The following is a 21,643-nucleotide window of genomic DNA, read 5'->3' as shown; positions in this document are numbered from 1 at the left end:
TGTGAGAGAGAGAGCACGTGGTTGGGAACAGGTCCTGTTAAACCTTTGCTGGGGGGTGGACAGGGAAGTAAGAGCAGCAAACCCCATTAGGGTGGGGGTATAGCTGACACTGGTGATTGGGCCAAGGGGCTTAAGACCAAAGCCTAGTATGCAAGGTGCCAACGGGGCCAGGACCTGAGATGGTGCAGCAGATAAACTGCACCATTTTACTAACAAGTGGTATTCTGGCCTTTTGTCAATATTAAACTATTTATTAAATACTAACCCGATATTAGCACTACTGAACAAGGAACTGTATCTTTCCTCTCAAAATTAATACACATTTTTAAAAGAGTTATTTATTTATTTATTTGAACACCAGAGTTACAGAGAGGCAGAGGCAGAGAGAGAGGGAAAGAGGTCTTTCATCCGCTAGTTCACTCCCCAGATGGCCACAACTGCCAGAGCTGAGCTGATCCGAAGCCAAGAGCCAGGAGCTTCTGGGTCTCCCACATGGCTGCTGGGCCATCTTCTGCTGCTTTCCCAGGCAATAGCAGAGAGCTGGATCGGAAGAGGAGCAGCTGGGACTTGAACCAGTGCCCATGGGACACTGGTGCTGCAGACCAGGGCTTTAACCCACTGCACCACAGGGCCAGCCCCTAATACACATTTTTGCCAAACTTCTTGCTATTCATTTATAGGAAAAAAAATTTTTTAATAATCATTGTCTTTTACTGAATGAAGATGCTACTCTTTCTTATTTGAGGATGGTTGTCAGTTTAAAAGTCTACATGTTTTGTCAGAAAAACAATAATGGTTGGTTTCACATTCTGGTGTTATAAAAAGTTACATTTTTACTATTATACTCTTTTTGCTATATAAAACAGTAGTCCTGCATAGGGTAGGTGTATGGCACAGTGGATGAATCATCACTTGGGAGTCCATATTCCATATCTGAGTGCCTGATTCAAGTCGTAGCTCCTCACTTCCAGCTCAGCTTGAGGTAATGGCTCGAATTCTTAGGTCCCTGCTCCTGTACATGAAAGACCTGGATTCAGTTCTGGGCTTCTGGCTTTGGCCTTGTCCTGCCCTGACTGTCAGGAGCATTTGGGCAGTGAACCAGCAGATAAAAAATCTTGCTTTCTGCTTTTCAAATAAAATGAAAATAAATTTTAAAAAAATTCTGTAGACTGCCTGTAAGTAATGTAGTAGCATTTGCTACGTTCAGTGTGGGTCTTACAACAGAAATCCAAAAAACACTATTAAGCATTTCTTTTGAAAACGGATTGGTTATATATGCAAATAAAAGGAAGTCTCATCTAAGTTAAACTAACTTAGTCTCATTGTTAAGGCACTTAATTTGTAAATTGAGGAAATTAGATTCTTTTTTTTTTAAAGATTTATTATTTATTTATTTGAAAGAGTTACACAGAGAAGAGAGGCAGAGAGAGAGAGAGAGAGAGAGAGAGAGAGAGAGAGAGGTCTTCCATCCACTGGTTCACTCCCCAGTTGGCCGCAACAGCTGGAGCTGCACCAATCCGAAGCCAGGAACCAGGAGCCAGGAGCTTCCTCCAGGTCTCCCACATGGGTTTGGGGGCCCAAGGACTTGGGCCATTTTCCACTGCTTTCCCAGGCCACAGCAGAGAGCTGGATCGGAAGTCAGAAGCCACAGTGTGGTATCAAACCCAGGCATGCTGATGTGGGGTGCAGGTATATTAACTGGCATCTTAACAGCTAAGCAGAACACCCAGCCGGATATTCTGAGAGCAGCCGGGTTTCAAACCGGTGCCCATATGGGATGCCAGCACTTTAGGCCAGGGTGTTAACCTGCTGCACCACAGTGCTGGCCCCAGAAATTAGATTCTAATCCTACTAATTTACAAACAAGAGCAAGAAATAATGAGGTGGATGAGGACCTCAAAAAAGTCTGTAGAAAATACATGTTTGAAAAAATTATGCATTATTTCAAACAATTTTTGCATCAAAATAAATGTCTTTTTTTTTTTTTTTTTTTTGACAGGCAGAGTAGACAGACAGAGAGAAAGGTCTTCCTTTGCCATTGGTTCACCCTCCAATGGCCGCCGTGGCCGGCGTGCTGTGGCCAGCACACTGCGCTGATCTGAAGGCAGGAGCCAGGTGCTTATCCTGGTCTCCCATGTGGGTGCAGGGCCCAAGCACTTGGGCCATCCTCTACCACACTCCCGGGCCACAGCAGAGAGCTGGCTTGGAAGAGGGGCAACCAGGACAGAATCTGGCGCCCCAACCAGGACTAGAACCCGGTGTGCCGGCGCCGCAGGCAGAGGATTAGCCTAGTGAGCCGCAGTGCCAGCCAAAATAAATTTATTTATTTGAAAGGCAAAGTGACAGAGAAAAAGGGAGAGACACAGAGATCTTCCATCTACAAGGCTTCTTCACTGCTCAAATGCCTGCAACAGCCAGGGCTAGGCCAGGTCAAAGCCAGGTCAAAGCCAAGAGCCAGGAACTCCATCCAGTCTCCCAAGAGGGTGGCAGAGACTCTAGTACTCAAGCCATCTTCTACTGCTTCCAGCAGCATTAGCAAGGGTTGGATCCAAAGGGTAGTAGCCTGGACTTGAACCAAGCACTCCAATGTGGCTTACCCAACTGTGCCACAACCCCCAGCCCTAAGCTTTTAATTCTTTTTTAACACCAACATTTTGGAGTACCTTTCTGAAGCTCAGCTTCATATTTTATAAAGTATAGAAAAATTTGAACTCCACTTGAGTGAAATATTGGAGTAAAATGTTACCTAACTGGTGGTCTGAAATGGAGATAAAGAAAAACTATCACAGGAGATGATTAAAAGTGAATTTTGTGTAGACTGTCCAAATCCACTGTAGATAATCTGTCTGAAACAGTCCCTGCCTCAGACTGTATTTATGTAAAGCATTTCCAGTGGTTTAAATGAGAAGCTTTTTCCTATGTATTAATGTCTATGTTTTCCTTTGTGGCTATGTTTTGTCCTAGAAGAGACAGCATCCGTAAACATGGAATATAGTTTAATTCAATTCAACAAGCATTTATCTAAAGGGAGAAAATATAAGAGTTAGTGTCTCTGCCCTATTAGGAGTTACAACAAGGTGAAGTGAAAACTCCACACTTCAGGACATGATGAGTGTCCCCACAGCCACCCACCCTTAACCTGAGGTTGCACAGAGCTCTGCACTGCTATTGTGCTAGCCTTTCAGAGGGATGCATTCCTCCTCTGTGTGTATGTGTGTGTGTGTGTGCACCAGGACTTCAAAATTTTCATAAGTTTATTGGTGCAGAAAAATCTTGAAATACATATATAGTTTTTTCATTATATATGTTTTCCATGAATTTTTGAAAAACTACTCATCTGTAATCTTTTTAAAAATAAAAGGTTTATTTATTTGAGAGGCAGAGTTAGACAGAGAGGGGAATAGAGAGAGGTCTTCCATCTGCTGGTTCACCCCCCAAATGGCAGCAACAGCCAGAGCTGGGCTGATCCAAAGCCAGGATCCAGGAGCTTCTTCTGGGTCTCCCATGCGGGTGCAGGGGCCCAAACTCTTGGGCCATCTTCCATTGCTTTCTCAGGCCAGTAGCAGGGATCTGGATCATAAGTAGAGCAGAATAGACTCGAACTGGAGCCTATATGGGATGCCAGTGTCCCAGGCAGAGCTTAATCACAGCACCGGTCCCCCAGCTGTAACTTTATATTAAAATGAATATATTGATTCATGTTGAGTTCCTGCACCAAAAAGAATTAGAAAATTTAGATCAGTCCCTTTTAGGTCAATAGTGACCTGTTGAGGCCAGTGCTGTGGCGCAGCAGGTTAACGCCCTGGCCTGAAGCACCAGCATCCCAATGGGTGCCAGTTTGAGACCCAACTGCTCCACTTCCGATCCAGCTCTCTGCTATGGCCTGGGAAAGCAGTAGAAGATGGCCCAAGTCCTTGCGCCCCTGCACCCTCGTGGGAGACCTGGAGGAAACTCCTGGCTCCTGGCTTCGGATTGGCGCAGCTCTGGCCATTGTGGCCAATTGGGGAGTGAACCAGTGGATGGAAGACTTTCTCTCTCCCTCCCTCCCTGCCTCCCTCCCTCCCTCCCTCCCTCTCTCTCCCCCCCCCAGTGTGTAACTCTGACTTTCAAATAAATAAATAAACCTTAAACAAAAATAGTGACCTGCTAAGAGCCAAGTGGATATACAGTGTAGTCATGATGAAGATTTTTACTAATATGAGGGACTTCGAATACTCCTCCTTGAGGGGCCGGCATTGTGGCATAGCAGGTTAAGCCATGCATGTGGGCATCAGTTTAAGTCCCCACTGCTCTACTTCCAATTTTATCTCCCTGCTGATATGCCTCAGAAAGCAGCAGATGGAAGATCTCTCTCTCTGATTTCTAATCCCCTATTCTCTCTCCCTCTCTCATTCTGCCTTTCAAATGAGATAAATAAATCTGAAAAAAAAAAAGAACATTTCTGGGAAAATGGAATTAAAACATTTATTTTTATGTAAAATTTCTGAAATTGTATTTATATATACATACACACTCACATATATATATAAAGAGGTCTTCCAAAAGTCCATGGAAAATGTATATTATGAAAAACATGTGCATGGATTTCAACATTTTTTTCAGAAATACCAAAACAGTGAAATTGCTGCAGTTATCTTTAAACTTGAAAATCAGTCATTTATATTATTGCTGCCTAAACCTTGTTTGTGGGTATTTATTACAATGTTTAGTGCTTAAATGTGAAATCACAATTTAGTCCCTAGGAATATTTTACAATTTATGGTTCTCTCCTTTTCTTTGACCTTTTTATGTTTTGCATTTCCTAAATGTCAGAACACCTGCCAGTTACCTTTGTTCTGTGACTCCATGATTTTCCTGATCATTGAAATCTGAAGACTTGAGGAGATGGGAATTTAGACAATGTTACCCCTGGTTCCAAATCTCTTAGAGCTCTCCCCTTACAAGAGGCTGCTGCTGCAGATATTTTGAGATCTGACATATGGAAGTGCAGGCTTCTGTGCCCTTCTGCACATCTCATGGCACACTTCACCATTTCCCTCTGAGACCGGGGCAATCACTGCGATTTCTGGCAGTGCCCAATCATGCTTCCCTCAGCCTGGAAAATTAAAACATTTGATTACTCAATGAAAACATTGTATCTTTCCACTTTCTTACTGCACTCCCTCCTGCCTCCCAACCTTTCTCCTCTCTGATTCCCTCATCATTTTGTTTACTCTGTATCTTTTCCCCTCTAGTTCCCCAAGCTGTAAAATTCAGAGGCCACTACCTGCAGCCTTTCTAGTGATGATGCACTTGCTTTCCCTGGTTGCGGAGTGAATGACGCTGGTGTTCTTGTTCCCTATTTCTGTTGACAGAGCGTTCATTCTTCACTCTGTGGTGAAAGCCCCAGCACCTTTGAGCCTCTTGTCATTCACCTCTATCAAGTCAGTCTCTCACTGTTGCTTTTGTAGTCAGTTTGTTTATATTGATTCCCATCCTCACTTCCTTTCCTTCCTTCTCAGGTAGGCTCTCTGTGTCCTTGACCTCATCTTTCCCGTTGGGCTTTGTTTCATTATTCATCTACTTTTCCTCTGCTTTATCCTTTTCACAACTAGTACATGTTCAGATTTCTCCTGCCAAGAGAGAATCTTCTGGTCTCATTCTTGCTATTTTTAATCTCCTCTCTTTTGTATTCAAATTCCTTAAAAGAGTAGTTTATAATTGAATAGCCTCATTTCCTCATCTCTCATTCACTCCTCAATCCACTGCTGTCTGCTTTGCAACACTGCTGAAACAGTATTCCCTTAGGAATGCCAGTGATGGTTTTTAACCCTTATCTCACTGGTTCTTTCTGCCACATGGGATAATGTTGATCACAGCCTTCTAAAATCCTCTCTTCTTCAAAGACTGTGCTCTTTTAACATTCTTTCTTTGTCTCCTTTGTGGTCTTATTTTCCTGCCCCATAAATGTTGCTGTTCTCAAGGTTTCTGTCCTTAGAACACTGATCCCTCTGCTCTTTCACTGTGTGAGCTAATCCACTCTCACCATATCTGCTCTGTGCCTTAGAACACATCTAGTTGCTTGGTAAATATTTCCTCTTAGCTGTGTGTCTCACAGCCTTTGTGGCCAAAGCTATCAACATGTTATCTTCCCTCATTTGCAGACCACATCTCCTTTCTGTGTACTACATTGTAGTCCTCCCAGCTATGCTGCCATGTCCTAGATCTAGTCAATTGCCATGTCCTGGGGAGTTCTCCTCTTAATTACTTCTCAGACCCATCCTCTTCTTTACCCCACCTAACTTCCTGTCTTTCTCAGTGTGTTTCAAGGTTGTGACAAGTCTCCTAATTATTTTTCCTGCTTTAAATTTTTTCTCCTCAAATCCATTCTTCGCAGAACTGTTGGTTACCTAAGTGGTAAATTTGAGCTTGCCAACTCCCTTAAGACCTCTCAATGAACAGTTTTAGTATTTGTGTGAAATGATATTGTTTATGCAAATAAGTTCATAGAATACTGATTAGGTTGAAACAATGAAGGATTGGATTCTCTCTAATGAAACGGTGCCAACTTCTAACTTTCTGAAGCACCATCATCAAATATCAGTTTTTAAAAATTATTATTTAAAAAATATGGATTCATTTTAGGTTTTAGTATTTATTGAGTCTTTACTCGATTCACTGAATATTCTCATTATCCCCAGATTCCAAGAATTAAATTCTATTTCAATATTTTATTAGTTTATTTTCAGCTAGTCTATAAAAACTAGAATACTTTGAACTTTCTTACCTGTTTTGTTTTTCTCTCTCCTCTTCTTTGTTGGCCTCCTAATTATCATCAGCAGAGTTTACCTCCTCAACTGTATGGAGGGCACTGGGCCAGGCACTGTTTTTATGTCTTACAAAGAAGAGACGCTATGGTTTGAGTTGCTTCTGATGGCCTAGTGTAAGATGTTTATGCAGTGCCAATGGAAACAATTATCTTAACAGGATGACACAGCCTATTTTGCTTAGAAATGTCCTAATTTCCTGTTTAGGTTATCCAGAGGTCAAGTAGGGATTGCTTTTTGCACTCTCACAGTGCAGATTCACATCATGCAAGCCTTGTAGGACTTAGATTGCAATCCATTTAATTCCAGTGGCTGCGTTTTTCCTCCCAAGAAAATAAGACCTTTCTCTGCTTTTTAAATTTAGTTTGTCATGAGTATTTTACTGCTGTAACATGTAGTAAATCTAAGAGGTTAGTAGCTCTTTACCAATAGCTGCTGCTTAACTAACTTGCATCTTGAAATTCTTTGGTTGCCCATTTTGAAGTTCCTGTGGATACCTACATTAGTTAGAATGTTGCAGTGTTATCACTGTTATCCTCTGTCAGAAATCTGTTACTAACTAAGCACTCAGGCAAGCGTTAGGCCCCAAAGTAAGCCTTGACAACACGCTGTGAACGCCTGAGTGAATCAGCTTCAGTGTAGTTTGATAACTGCCTTCTTTTTTCATATTTAATTATGCCTTGAGGCCATGGAAAGACCACATTTATCTCTTGAAACAGACTAAGCAGCAAGTGTTCTGACATGTTTATCGAGCAAATTATTATACCTGACAGAGGTAATTACATATACAATCAGGTCTGGAAGTAAATGGATAATTAGGGGTTAATAAATTGTCTCGCATAAGAGCAGTGCCTTTTAGATTCAAGGAGAGTAAACTAAATACATATCTTTTTAATTGTTTGAGTAAAGATTACACATTATATTATCAGATTTGAAAGGAAGAAATGAGTGGCTATGCAAGCACCCTACAACATAAACTGCCAGATACTGTACTGTTCTTTGTCTTCCTTGGAGACTGCCTAGATCCTTATTTGCATCACACTAAGTATGGTATGGCCTAACCATCTGCCTTCCTCCCATAATCTGTGGTGAGATGTTTCAGGCTCTGTACTTAAAGACACAGAGCTGAGACTTTATCACTATAAAGCATAAGAAATGAGGTGGGAGTCAGAAATTCACTCCACCGTTCCACCAAATATTTCTTGTTAAGGCCTAGAACGGAAACTTCTCCTCTTTCTGTTGCCTGCTAGGATACTTCAGAAATTAGCCCCCTTTTCCTCTTGATGCAGTTGGGATTTGATGGTCTGGGTTTGTTTCCTGTATCCCAAACTGCCCAAATTCTGTTTTAAAGAAGAATGGCTCTGGGGTCAAAAGAATTTCATTTTAATTCATTATTCCAACTTTTCTGGTTGTTGTTCAAAAGCCAGAGTCTATGTTTGTAACTAATGACAAATTGTAATTATTATTTGACTTACTAAATTGTTAGAGCAAAACACATGACTAATTTTATTGAAAACTAAATGAATTCTGCTGTTAGTTTTGTTTTTTTGTTTTCATATGCAGATTTGCATTCCCCCCCCCCTTTTTTTTGTCTGTTTCTTTTTTTTTTTTTTTTTGACAGGCAGAGTGGACAGTGAGAGAGAGAGAGAGAGAAAGGTCTTCCTTTTGCCATTGGTTCACCCTCCAATGGCCGCCGCACCTCGTTGATCCGAAGCCAGGAGCCAGGTGCTTCTCCTGGTCTCCCATGGGGTGCAGGGCCCAAGCACTTGGGCCATCCTCCACTGCCCTCCCTGGCCACAGCAGAGAGCTGGCCTGGAAGAGGGGCAACCGGGACAGAATCCGGCGCCCCGACCGGGACTAGAACCTGGTGTGCTGGCGCTGCCAGGCGGAGGATTAGCCTGTTGAGCTGTGGCGCCGGCCGCATTTCCCTTTTTAAAAATCACAACTATCAGGGTGGTTGGGGAGGGGATTTTTTCAAATTTGGAAAAACTATTAAGTCCCCTGTTTTTCTTAACATTTGCACTGTGAAGGAGTACATAAAGAAGCCTAGCCTTATCTGGCTTCCTTTATTCAAGCAACGCTAGACCCTGGATGTAGACACATTGGCATATGGCTTTTTTCATTGGCTAATCCATATTATCTTCTTTTGTTGCTTCTTCCAAAGTCAATTTATACAAGCAGATCTTATTTCTTTGTAGCTTCAATTAAGCAAAGTGACTCAGCAAAGAGAATTGAAAGTCTAGTGAACACTTTTCCTCATGAGTTTCAAGATTTGATTTCCTTAGTATTGGAAGTCTTGGAGCTTCATTGGTGAAGTCATTACATAACTACCTGTTATGCAAGTGTATCAGATGATGTAATGAATCTGGACAGAAAATTAAATGTGTGACCCAGGAATGTTTATTTAATGTGTTTCATGGTGGCATCTCTGGTTTACAAAAGGTAATCTCAGGAGTGGAACTTTCATTGTGTAATATTTTAATACATTCTATAGCACAAATCAAACCAATAAATAAATCAACTACTTTGGCTTTCAGATATTACTAATAATTCATATATCTTAATTATTAGTTTACATGTAAAGGAAATAGTAACATATGCATTATTATTTTTATATAAGTTGTGGGTTCAGTATAGACTTACAGAATTGTGAGTCCAAGGTAATATACACAGTTCATCTCAACAACATTTTGTTGGTACCTGCTACATACTAGGTACTGGGCTGTATGTGAAAACACAGATATTAAGCAAAATTAGTCACCAGCTTTGGGACACTTAAAGTATATTATTAGGAGGAGGAAAAGTCATTTGAACTTTACGGGTATTGGAAATACACAAGGGCTGGGATAGGCACAAATCATCCCAACTGAAAAAAAAAGCAGTTATTGATATTTGATTCCTAAATTGGCAGACAAACTTCGCATGGTATCAATATATTATAAACAGTACTGTAATGAGGACATGTGAGAGGTACCATGAGGAGATACAGGAGTAACTGTGCTCTCAACTGAGGTGGTCTGGTGTGGTTTCCTGGGAGAGGTGATTCTAGGCTTAAGTTTTATAGAATAAGTTATAGAATAAGGATGAAAATGGATGGGAACAAGACTCCATACAGAGGAGAAGAGAATGAGCAATTCCCTGGGGATAAAAAGAAAACTAAGAGTAGTTCCTAGTATATAAGGTTGAATTCCAAGACCAAGATTGACTAAGGTATAAAATGGCTTTGCACATCATGTTAAGGAACTTGAAATTTTTCTTATGAGAATTCAGAAGCCATTAGATTTTAAGCAAGGAAACTATGTGTTCATATTTGTGTTTTGGCTGATCTCTCTGGCAGCAGTATGGAGCTTGATTGATCTAGAGTATTGAAGAGAATGGCAGAGGGGTGAGGAAAGATCAAAGGCCTCGGGGGGAGATTATGCTGTCTGAACTCGGTTGATATTAAAAGTAATAACAAGCGCTGCGGCTCACTAGGCTAATCCTCCACCTAGCGGCGCCGGCATACCAGGTTCTAGTCCCGGTCGGGGCGCCGGATTCTGTCCTGGTTGCCCCTCTTCCAGGCCAGCTCTCTGCTGTGGCCAGGGAGTACAGTGGAGGATGGCCCAGGTGCTTGGGCCCTGCACCCCATGGGAGACCAGGAGAAGTACCTGGCTCCTGTCTTCGGATCAGCGCGGTGCGCCGGCCGCAGCGCGCCAGCCGTGGCAGCCATTGGAAGGTGAACCAACGGCAATGGAAAACCTTTCTCTCAGTCTCTCTCTCTCACTATCCACTCTGCCTGTCAAAAATAATAATAATAATAATAATAATAATAATAATAATAATAACAAGTAGGCAGAGTAGCCTGTGTGTTCGAGTCCTAGCTGCTCCACTTCTGATCCAGCTCTCTGCTAATGTACAGAGGACCCTCCAAGTGCTTGGACCCATGCTACCCATGTGGGAGACCTGGAAGAAGCTCCTGGCTCCTGGCTCCTGGCTCCTGGCTCCTGGCTTTGGCCTGGCCCAGCCTAGCAGCCATTTGGGAAGTGAACTAGGGGATGGAAGATCTCTCTGTCTCTCCCTCTCCGCGCACCCCCCCACCCCGCCCTCTGTAACTCTGCCTTTCAAGTGAATAAAACAAATCTTTAAGAAAGAAAATAGGAAGAAAGTGAATTTAAGAAATATGTAGGAGAATAATTGGTATAATTTGACAGGTTAGATGCAAGAATTAAAAGAGGAGGCAAAGCAGACTGAATCCAGATTTCTGGTTTGGGTGATTAGCTAAGTGCTACCAACTCCTTTATATCCTGCCTCAGGTACTATTACAACTAAAGAAAAACAAACCATTGAAGATACTATAAAAACCTAAATCAAGAGCCAGTCTTGTGGCTTAGTGAGTTAAGCTACCACTTTGGTGCTAATTGAAGTCCTGGCTGTTCCACTTCCAATCCAGTTCCCTGCTAATGCACCTGGGAAGCAGCAGATGCCACTCCAAGTACTTTAGCCCCTGCCACCGGCATGGGAGATCGAGTTGCAGTTCCTGGCCCCTGGTTTTATTTTGGGGAGTGAAAGAGCAAATACACAAGCTTCCTCTCTCTTTCAAACAAATGAATAAATCTTAAAAAAATCACATTCAACTACTTGAAGTGAATCTACTTGAGGCAACTGTATAAATTAGTCTTTCTTATATTGAATAATAAGTGTTTTTGTTTTTCAGAAATGGGGAATTTAAAAACTGAATAAGAATTGACTAACATCCTTCTTCATTCTTGAAGAAGTTTAAGGAAACTTTAGTTAAATACCTGCTATTCGGGTTTAAATACGTACTGCAAATGTTGTAAGCCCCAAGTGCCCAGGGCAGATGTTGTATCCACTTCTTGGGATGCCTGTCTCCCATACCAGCTTTCTGCAGCTCCATCTTAGGAGGCGGCTGATGATGGCCCAAGTCTTTGGGCCCCTGCCACTCACATGGAGACCCAGATGGAGTTCTTGGCCCAACCCTGGCTGTTTGGGGCCATTCGGGAAGTGAACCAGCAGATGGAGGCGCTCTACCTACAACTCTGCCTTTCAAATAAAAAAATAAATAAATGCTACATGATGAATTTGAAAACATGCTACGTGAAAGAAGTGTTAGAAAAGACCATATGATATATGATGCCCATTTGGAAGTGTCTAAAAATGGATGTGGGTGGGGATTCTTTGGAGACTATAAAATTATTTGAGACCTTTGACCAACTTTGTGAGTATACTCAAAAGCATGAATTTGTATCCTTTAAATAGGTAAAATGTAATCTCCAAAGCTGTTTAAAAAAAGACTAAAAAAGGTGATGTAACAAGAAATAAATATAATTGTGTTAAAATTATGAGAAAAATAATGAGATAGCTCCCCTAAACAGAAAGTTTCTATAAATACAGTAAACTTTTTTTTTAAAGATTTATTTCTGGGGGCCGGCGCTGTGGCTCAGCGGGTTAACGCCCTGGTGTGAAGCGCCGGCATCCCATGTGGACACCGGTTCTAGTCCTGGCTGGTCCACTTTCAATCCAGCTCTCTGCTATGGCCTGGGAAAGCAGTAGAAGATGGCCCAAGTCCTTGGGCCCCTGCACCTGCGTGGGAGACCCGGAAGAAGCTCCTGGCTCCTGGCTTCAGATCAGTGCATTTTTGGCCATTGCAGCCAATTGGGGAGTAAACCAGTGGATGGAAGACCTCTCTCTCTCTCTCTCTCTGCCTCTCCTCTCTCTGTGTAACTGAGACTTTCAAGTAAATAAACTGTGATTTTCTTTTATTTTAAAGAGTAGCAGAAAGCGAAAGAGATCTTCCATTTGCTGGTTCAGTCCATAATGGCAAGGGCTGGGCCAGACCAGAGGCAGGAACCAAGAACTCCATCAAGGTCTCCTATGTGGATGCAGGGGCCCAACCACTAGCCCATCTTCTGCTGCTTTCCCAGGCACATTAGCAAGGGACTGGATGAGAAGTGGAGCAGCCATGACTGGAACCAGGGCTCATATGGGATGCTAGTGTCAGACAGCTCACCCACTGCTCCACAATGCTGGCCCCTAAGTATAAGGCAGACTCTGTGTGTTATAGCTACAAGATAATCAATTCGAAATCTCTGTTAAGAGATAGTAAGATAATCACCATAACTAAGAACGGAGTTAAATGTGGTTACTTCTGAGATTGGAAGGAGTAGAGCTGTTGGCTTCATGATATGCCCCACTTGATTATTAGCTATGTATTATTTTGATAAAATTAATTCCAGTATATTAAACTCATAAACTCATACATCTGTATCTGTGTGCCATTTTAGCTATGTAGTGACCTAAAAAGTTCAAAATAAAACCAATATGGAAGTGTATAAATCTTATTATGCAAACCCCACTATTTACTCCTTTTTTTTTTTTCCAAATTCCAAACTCACCCACCTAATGGTTGTCAAGGATAATCACACAGCTTAGCATCAGAATATTAAGAACATTATATTTCTGTGTGCAGTTCACTGGAGTGAAGTGACTTGAGGCTAAGCAGTGCCTTTAAAGAGCCCCTCCAGCACAGAATGTCAGGGCTCGGGGCTGTGCTCGGGGAGGACTGGCTGAGAGCAGATTGAAGAGGGCAGGCTTGGGAGAGGGTGTATCTGAGAGCCAGGAGGCAGCAGTTAACACCTGAAGGCAAAAAGAGACAGATGGCTAGAGGCATGGTCCTGTTTTGGCTTCCTTTAATTTTGCTCAAGCTCCTCTAACTGCTACCTAAAATTCTTGGCTGCATGTGAGGTTTTCAAACGTGGCACTTTCGGCTAACCAGAAAGAAAGAAGCCAAGTGCTTTAAAACTTATGTGGCGCTCACCATTGGATTTCTCCATCCATTTAGAAGAAGGATTTGTATTTTTCTCCAATGTGGCTAGTTTAGTAAGGCCCAGTTTTCTTGAATCCCCAGTGACTCATTGCTCAGGATTTGTTTGAAGGACAGGTATTTCTTCCTTAAAACTGTGTTAGGGTTTAGGAGTTTTGTTGTTGTTTGAATTTCTGAAGCCCTCTAGGAACCCTTGCCTCAGCTTTGTTTTTTGGAGGCAAAGGAAAAATGATCTCCCGGTTTACTTTTGGAATCTGCAAAGCAACCCTGAGATCCCAGGTGGATTTAATGTTTGGAAAAGAGAACGTGGGGGACTAAGGTTGACCCTAAGCCCCCAGGTCACTGTTCGCATTTACGAAAGCAAACCTGGTATCCCCAATTGCTTTTCTCTTGAGGTTGGCTTAACTTTATTTATCTTATGTCTTGGGTCACTGCCCCTGAGGTGCTTCAAAAGCAAAATCCAAAAGACCCAAAACAAAGAAAGCTAAACCAGATTCAAGGAGAAAATGACCTAGCACTGTGGGTTCACTTTTACAAAGGCAAAAAGTCGTTTCAAGAGTTCCATAGATGGTTTTAAGTCGGCCTAGGTTCATTTTGTCATTTGCACAAAGTGATCTCAACAGGTCTGAGACTCCAAGTTTCTTGGGTATAGATTGGGAGTGAGTCTGTAGGACAGGAAACTGTCAGCATGCTAAATGGGTTGACTGAGCAGATTCCTCAGTGATTCTGAAGTGATTTAACTATTTTGAGCATAAAAATAGGACCACCCATGCAACTATTTCTTAAGCTGATCTTTGTGTTTGCTGGACACACACAGGGAGCACGGAGGAAGTGAAACTTACAGCTCACTTACAAATACTGGCATAAATCCATTTGATTTTATCCGATTAGTTATGAAGGGTATTTTTGAATCCTTGGGAAAAAAAAAGTTAGGATTCTAATTTTAGGTAATCTTATAAATCGTGATGAGATAGAACTGAAGCACATATTTTGGTGTCCATTTTCATATGATCCATACTTTGCTTACTTCCCAAAAGGATTTAGGGTGGAATTATTTTACTTGACTATTGGAACAAACCCATTTATAGAACATAATACCAATTTTCATTATCATATACCTGAGTTTAGCCTTTAATAAGTAATTATAAAATTGCTTTTGGATAATCTGGGGAGATTTTTGTTTTTGTTCATGTTTGATCCACATCTTTGAACTTCAGGTATATGTGTTAGCTAATAAATTCACCTGTTGAGGCCACATCTTACTGTTTATATGCAAGACTGAAATAGGATCTGTGAAATTAGCAACATATGTATTGTTTGTACATAGGCATGTGAAGGAAGCAGAACTTTAAATGGAAAGGTGAAGTTTTCTGTGATTTAGGTCTCAACGTTAACATTAAGAACATAGTGAATCCGGGGAGAAGTAGTCCCCAAGGCAGTGACTACTGGTGTGGAAATGAAGGTGAGTGTGAGTGGCAGCACCCCAGTTTCCACTTCCCTTGCTGCTGTCACACTCTGGCTCCAGAGCAGTGGTGTTCTTTTTAGGCCATTTCAATCAAAGGCCAGGGACTGTGCTTTTTTAGTTAGAACAGCAACTTATGGTGGCAGCCTATAGGAATGGGCTCATTCCTTGCAGTCTGGCCTGGCATCGTGATAGGTGGGATCCCGGAATAAAGTCATGGTTTTGGGTTACATCTTATTACTTTAGAAGTGAGAAAAGAACCTTATGATTGTTATGGATGAAGGACACTGGCAGAGCGTTCAGAAGCATTAATGCTGCTTTCTCTAGGAAGATCATTGAACTCAGTTACCAGATGGAGTAGCTGTGCTGAGAAAATCTTTTCTCTTGATTGGTGCCCGCATGAAAGCCTCGGAGAAACGGAGGGAAGTGGATTGTTTGCACTCAGTTGCCCTTCTCTGCCCACAGGCAGACACTGGCCTTTTCCAGAGAACCATCAGGATCAACCGGAGTAGCCTGTAGTGTGCTCTATTTGTACTCACGAAGTTCCCATTTAATCTTAGAATCATGGTCTGGCTTCATCAGCCAGTCAGTTTTTGAGTATCTACTACATGGTTACACTGTGCAGGATTGATTTATCTATTTGCCTTCACTTTATGAAGTGTTTCTATTTACTTGTTCTAGCAGTTTTATGCATTTGAAAAATCCTCTCACACATGGAAAAGAGAAATCAGTATGAAATCAGCCTGCATGCTAGTTCTGTCTTTCCTCTGTACTCATGTTCCTGTCTCTTTGGGACATCCACATTGAAACATACTCAAATCATCAGGCATTGGATTCATAGCCTCAGGGTAATAAGCAAGCGATCACCAGATTCTACCAATCAGTGGTTTCTGTCTGTTGTCTGTTATGCTCTGTTAAATGATGGCAGCCTCCCCTTGGTAACTGTGTTTCAAATTAGTTTTTCCACCAATTTTTTTTTTTTTGGTAAAGATTTATTTACTTATTTCAAAGGCAGAGTTGGGGGCGGGAGGGCTTGTGTGTTGTGGGGAGAGAGAGAGAGAGGGGGATAAAGAGAGAGAGAAAGGATATGAATCTTCCATCTGCTGGTCCACAATAGCTAGGCCTGGGCCAGGATTAAGCCAGGAGCCTGGAACTCCATCCGGGTTTCCCAATGTGGGTGCAGGGGCCCAAGGGTTTGGGCCATCTTCTGCTGCTTTCCCAGATGTGTTAGCAGGGAGCTGGATCAGAAGTGGAACAGTGGGACTCAAACTGGCACCTGTCTGGGATGCCATAACACAGGTCACAGGCAGTGGCTGCATCACAATGCCTATCAGAATCTTGTATTTGTAATTTTGTATTTTCTTTTGTGTGTGTGTGTGGGGGGGGGGTAAATGTTTATTTTCATCTACTTGAAAGGCAGAGAGGGAGAGGCAGAGAGAGAGAAAGATCTTCAATCCACTCATTTGCTCCCCAGTGCTAGCAATACTCAATGTTGGGCCAGGCCTAAGACAGGTGCCCAGAACTCCATTCAGGTCTCCTACATAAGTAGTATGGGCCAAAGAGCTGTGATGATCCAAAGCCAGGAGCTTCTTCCGGATCTCCCACTAGGGTGCAGACGCCCAAGGACTTGGACCATCTTCTTCTGCTTTCCCAGGCCACAGCAGAGAGCTGGATCAGAAGTTGAGTAGCCAGGACTCGAATCAGCGTCATTATGGGATGCCAGCACTGCAGGCAGCAACTTAATTGCTGTGCCATAGTGCTGGCCCAAAAATAGTGTTTTCTTGCTGTTTCCCTGCTTATGATGTAAGCTCCTTAACAAAATGGGCCTTGGTTTCAATATTGCATCTCTGATGCCTGGCACAGTATCTAGCATGTTATTCGCAGTAATAGTAAAAAATAAATTTTATCAGGGCCAGCACCGTGGCACAATAGGTTAATCTTCCACCTGCGGCGAAGGCATCCCATATGGGCGCCGGTTCTAGTCCTGGCTGCTCCTCTTCCAAGCCAGCTCTCTGTTGTAGCCTAGGAAGGCAGTAGAAGATGGCCCAAGTTCTTGGGCCCCTGCACCCGCATGGGAGACCAGGAAGAAGCACCTGGCTCCTGGCTTTGGATTAGTACAGCTCCAGCTGTTACAGTCATTTGGGGAGTGAACCAACAGAAGGAATACCTTTCTGTCTCACCCTCTCACTGTCTGTAACTCAGACAGTTACAAATAAATAAATAAAATCTTTAAAAAATATATTATCTAGATCTTTGGACTTTTCATCCATATTGGCAATGCATTACTTCCATTAATATGCTGATGTCTACAGATATACATAGATTAACTATTATAAATAATGGAAATATTATGTATTTTTAAAAGATTTTATTTATTTGAGTGGTAGAATTACAGACAGAAAGAGGGAGAAACAGAGAGGTTTATCCCTCAAATGGCCACAATAGCTGGAGCTGAGCCAAACTGAAGCCAGGAGCCAGGAGCTTCTTCTGTGTCTCCCATGTGGGTGCAGGGGCCCAACCAATTGGGCCATCTACTGCTTTCCCAGGCCATAGCAGAGAGCTGGATTGGAAGAGGAGTAGCATGGACTAGAGCCAGTGCTCATATGGGATGCCAACACCACAGGTGGATGATTAACCTACTGTGCCTCTGTGCCAGCCCCACTACATGTATTTTTATAAAGCATTAATGTGGCACATTGGGTTAAGGCATTGCTTGCATACTGTTACCACAGTGCCAGTTCAAGTCCTGGCTGCTCCACTTTCAATTCAGCTTTCTACTACTGTGCCTGGGAAAGCAGCAGATAGATAATGGCCCGGTGCTTGGCTCCCTGCCTCCCATGTGGGAGACCCAGATAGAACTCTAGGCTTGTGCCTGGCCCAGCTCTGCCTGAGGTGGGCTTTTGGGGAGTGAACCAGTAGATGGAAGATCTGTCTCTCCCTGTCTCTGCTTTCTGTCACCCTTTTGAATAAAGAAATCTTTTTTAAAAAAAGTAAAGTATTAATGTAATGAAAGCATATAGATTAAATTTATCCACATGTGAGCAGTTTGGTTTAAATTTTATGGTCCCTGTAATTTCTAGTGATTTGCATATGAGGAATTTGGATATGAGTATCTGACCACATGTGAAAGTTGTAAGCATAGTGTTTTGTAATGGAGGAAAATCTGTTTTTGAGCTGTGGAACAACCAATTCAGTTCTGTATTCACAGTTGGAGTTGTTGTGGGTTTTTCAGCTCCTCCTTTCCCACCTGGGGGTAGATCAGCTCAGGAGAAAAAGGCTGATTTTATTTAAGATTCCTTCCTCTTCCATATCCCAAAGGTCACGTTGCTAATACCTTTTGGAAAGCAAGGGAGATTACAGTCAGTACGCTAAGAGGTTGCTTTCTGCTGGCTGACTGCATGCGCAGGCAGACTTGTGCAAGCAAAGACCTACACCTGGAAGAGGAATCCTTCCAATTGTGTGAGGGGCATTCCTTGTTGAAATGTGTTCAACTATATAAGGAGGTAAACATTATTCCTAACCGTAATGCTTGCACATGTCCATTGTAGAGAATTATGGAAATTAAGAAAATAGCAGCTATCCAGAATCCCACCACACAAAAAATAACCAGACTTAATGTTTTCTTCTAGTCTTTTTTGATAGATTTTTATGTGAATAGCCACATTTATCATAAAAATCTTCCCAAATTATTTAAACTTCCGTGTAAACACTTTTAATAACCACTTGATATTCATTGTGCAGATAATGCTTCATTGCAAACCATTCCCTTTACATTGAGATGTAGACTGTTTTTGGTTTTCTGATAACATTTTTGAAATTAATATCTTTGTGCAAAACTTCCTGTCTACCTTCATTACTGTTTCATGAAGTTATATTCATAGAGGAGAGATTACTGAGTCAAAGAGAATGCCGTTTTGATAAGGTTCTTAAACACATTGCACAATTACATTGCAGAGGAGTCATACCAACTTACATTCTCACCTTCTGAGTATATGAAAGTCACTTTCCCTCTTCGTGAGAGAAAAATGTACTTGTTGCCAAACAAGGGTCAGAAACCACAGAACTTTCAATAAGTCCCCTTTTCTTTTTCAGACAGTGTATTCTTTATTTTTGCCTCATTCTAATTTCTGAACCAGTGCTTTTAACTCTTGGTGAGGCCCAGAGTGTTATCTTGCCCAACTTAAAGGGAGTAGCTTTACTTTAATAGTTAGTATTTTCGTTATAGAAGATGCCATCTTTCCAGGAAAATCTGTTAGCAGTTGTAAATTGGGTTGGAAAGAAGATCACACAAGTCCCTTACCTACTAAGGAGAAGTTACTTTCTGGGACTCTTTCTCTGGGTGGTTTTAATCACTCCATGTTTAGCCCTCCAGAGTCAGTGAGTAGGCTCCTGTCTCCTGAGTAAATGCAAATGCTTCCTTCATTTGAAAGCAAAACTAAAGGACCCCTCACGTACCAAGTGAGTTAAACCAAAAGGAAAGAATAATATAAAAACTAAAGAAGGTGAGCAGGCAGTAAGTAAAGCATTTAGCTTCTGAAACAATTCAAATGGGGATAGGAAGTTGGTTTTAAATGGCTTAAAAGGGATTAGGGTCTTAAAGTTGGATAAGGAGTTTGGTGCTTTGGTTTAGGCATGGCGTTGCTTTTAAAAGATTACTTCCATATTTGACAATGATTCTAACTGGAGATTATAAAGCAAATAGTCAATTTTAAGACACCACAGCAAACAGGTTTGTTGTTGTTTGTTTATGTAAAATAATTACCTAGGGTTAACAGACTGAATCCTGAAGCCCTCATTTCAGAATAATACTAAGGATCAATCACCAGGGAGAATCCAACAGAGGTTGTTTAATGCACTTAATTGAGATTATCTGAGCTTTTGGTTTAAATTACTTTGGAAAAAGTCTAGGTGCAAACAGCTTCTTTGCAAGGTAAACACACTTACCTCTAAGAAAAAAGGTTCAATATAAATTCTTTAAACTTCTTCACACAGTTAGTAACACCAACCTTCATTAATTAAATTTGGTTATTAAGTGAATCATGTGTAAAGATTAAACTATGCATCAATACAAATGGTAATACAAGTATAATTAGTATAATGAAACAGAGTTTTCATTATTTTCCTATTTCTTAAAAATCCAACCAGACATCTTATTAGAAAAGCAACTCCTGATAATTTTAGCAATTTCAAAGTAAAATAAGTGTATACTATTTTAGTTATGAAGTAAAGTTTTGAAAATGAATTTCTTGGGGCGCCGGATTCTGTCCCGGTTGCCCCTCTTCCAGCCAGCCCTCTGCTGTGGCCAGGGAGTGCAGTGGAGGATGGCCCAGGTGCTTGGGCCCTGCACCCCACGGGAGACCAGGAAAAGCACCTGGCTCCTGGCTCCTGCCATCGGATCAGCGCGGTGCGCCGGCCGCAGCGCGCTGACCGCAGCGGCCATTGGAGGGTGAACCAACGGCAAAGGAAGACCTTTCTCTCTGTCTCTCTCTCTCACTGTCCACTCTGCCTGTCAAAAAAAAAAAAAAAAAAAAAAAAAAGAATTTCTTATTCTGTACCATCTGAGAAGCAGTTCACATTGAAGAGCATATGATTTGTGTAAAATCAAAAGCTGACTTACTGTTTTCCCCAATCTTCCTCAGCTCCTTGACCTGTTTATGGTTTGGGATTGGTCTACTTATCTGGCTGATTATGGACAGCCAACTTCTAAGTACCTTCGAGTGAATCCAAACACGGCCCTTACTCTTTTGGAGAAGTGAGTATATTCTAAAAACCTCCAGAGATAGCATTGTAGCATGTTTTGATTCTGTAATAAAATGAAGAACTAGAGATTTCCTCCAAGGGAGGATTGTTTAGATGAAGTTTGAAAGCTCAGTCCATTTTAATGACCTGAAGATAAGCCTCTTTCTTTTTTGCTCTGCAGAGTTGGTATAGTTCCATATCCAATTGCTATTTACACTTATGTGGAAAAAACATTTTTCCTATTGTATTGTGAATTACAGGCTTGACTGACAATATAAATATTTTTACTGAAAATAAAGATGAGAATTGGAGCTTTAAAAAAAATATGGCTAGGAATTGTAATGTTTGGCACCAGTGCTGTCTAAATCTTACCATGATGGACTCGTATTCTTTGTAGTTACAGAAATATGGGATTTGAAAAAGTAATAGAGTAAAACTGAATTAACAGAATTTACTGGTGCATCTTGTCCAACTAAATACAAGTTTAGATGTTACCTTTCCCTCTCATTACTTAGCAGACTTTCCTTTTACCCAGCGTATCATTATGATTTTAAATTTTTTAATTAAACTTTTCTTATTTTCCCCCATTTCAAAATATATGTGTTATAGTTGATTTAAAAGGACAAAAAAACTGTTAAAATGTAAATTTAACTTGCACTGCCATGAAATATCACTCAGGCAAAGAAAAAATGTTTTAAATTTTCTTGTGCTGTTTTTCTTTTCATCTCCTCTTGTTATAAATGTGATTTACAGAGTTCAGAGGATATGCATTTTAACATACTTTATAGAATGATATTGGACTATAGGATGTGTTAA

At 41.5% G+C, this 21,643-nt stretch overlaps 1 protein-coding gene across 11 annotated transcripts in view; it reads left to right on the top strand.

Moving 5' to 3' along the window:
- The window catches only part of EXOC6 (exocyst complex component 6), a 321,390-nt gene that overhangs the window by 298,320 nt on the left and 1,427 nt on the right, over positions 1-21,643 (top strand). For all 11 annotated transcript variants that reach the window (XR_016222129.1, XR_016222127.1, XR_016222130.1 and 8 more), the window contains one exon: positions 20,728-20,840. Coding sequence is in view for 7 of the 11 variants with exons in the window: in XM_051823933.3 (XP_051679893.3) it covers positions 20,728-20,840 (113 nt within the window). In the remaining 4 variants the exon portion in view is untranslated. The remainder of the gene's footprint in view (positions 1-20,727; positions 20,841-21,643) is intronic.

The sequence above is a fragment of the Oryctolagus cuniculus genome, chromosome 15, assembly GCF_051225735.1.
Source record: "Oryctolagus cuniculus isolate XC-2025 breed Fujian yellow rabbit chromosome 15, ASM5122573v1, whole genome shotgun sequence".
Taxonomy (NCBI): Eukaryota; Metazoa; Chordata; class Mammalia; order Lagomorpha; family Leporidae; genus Oryctolagus; species Oryctolagus cuniculus.
This window is presented reverse-complemented; position numbering and strand designations above follow the sequence as displayed.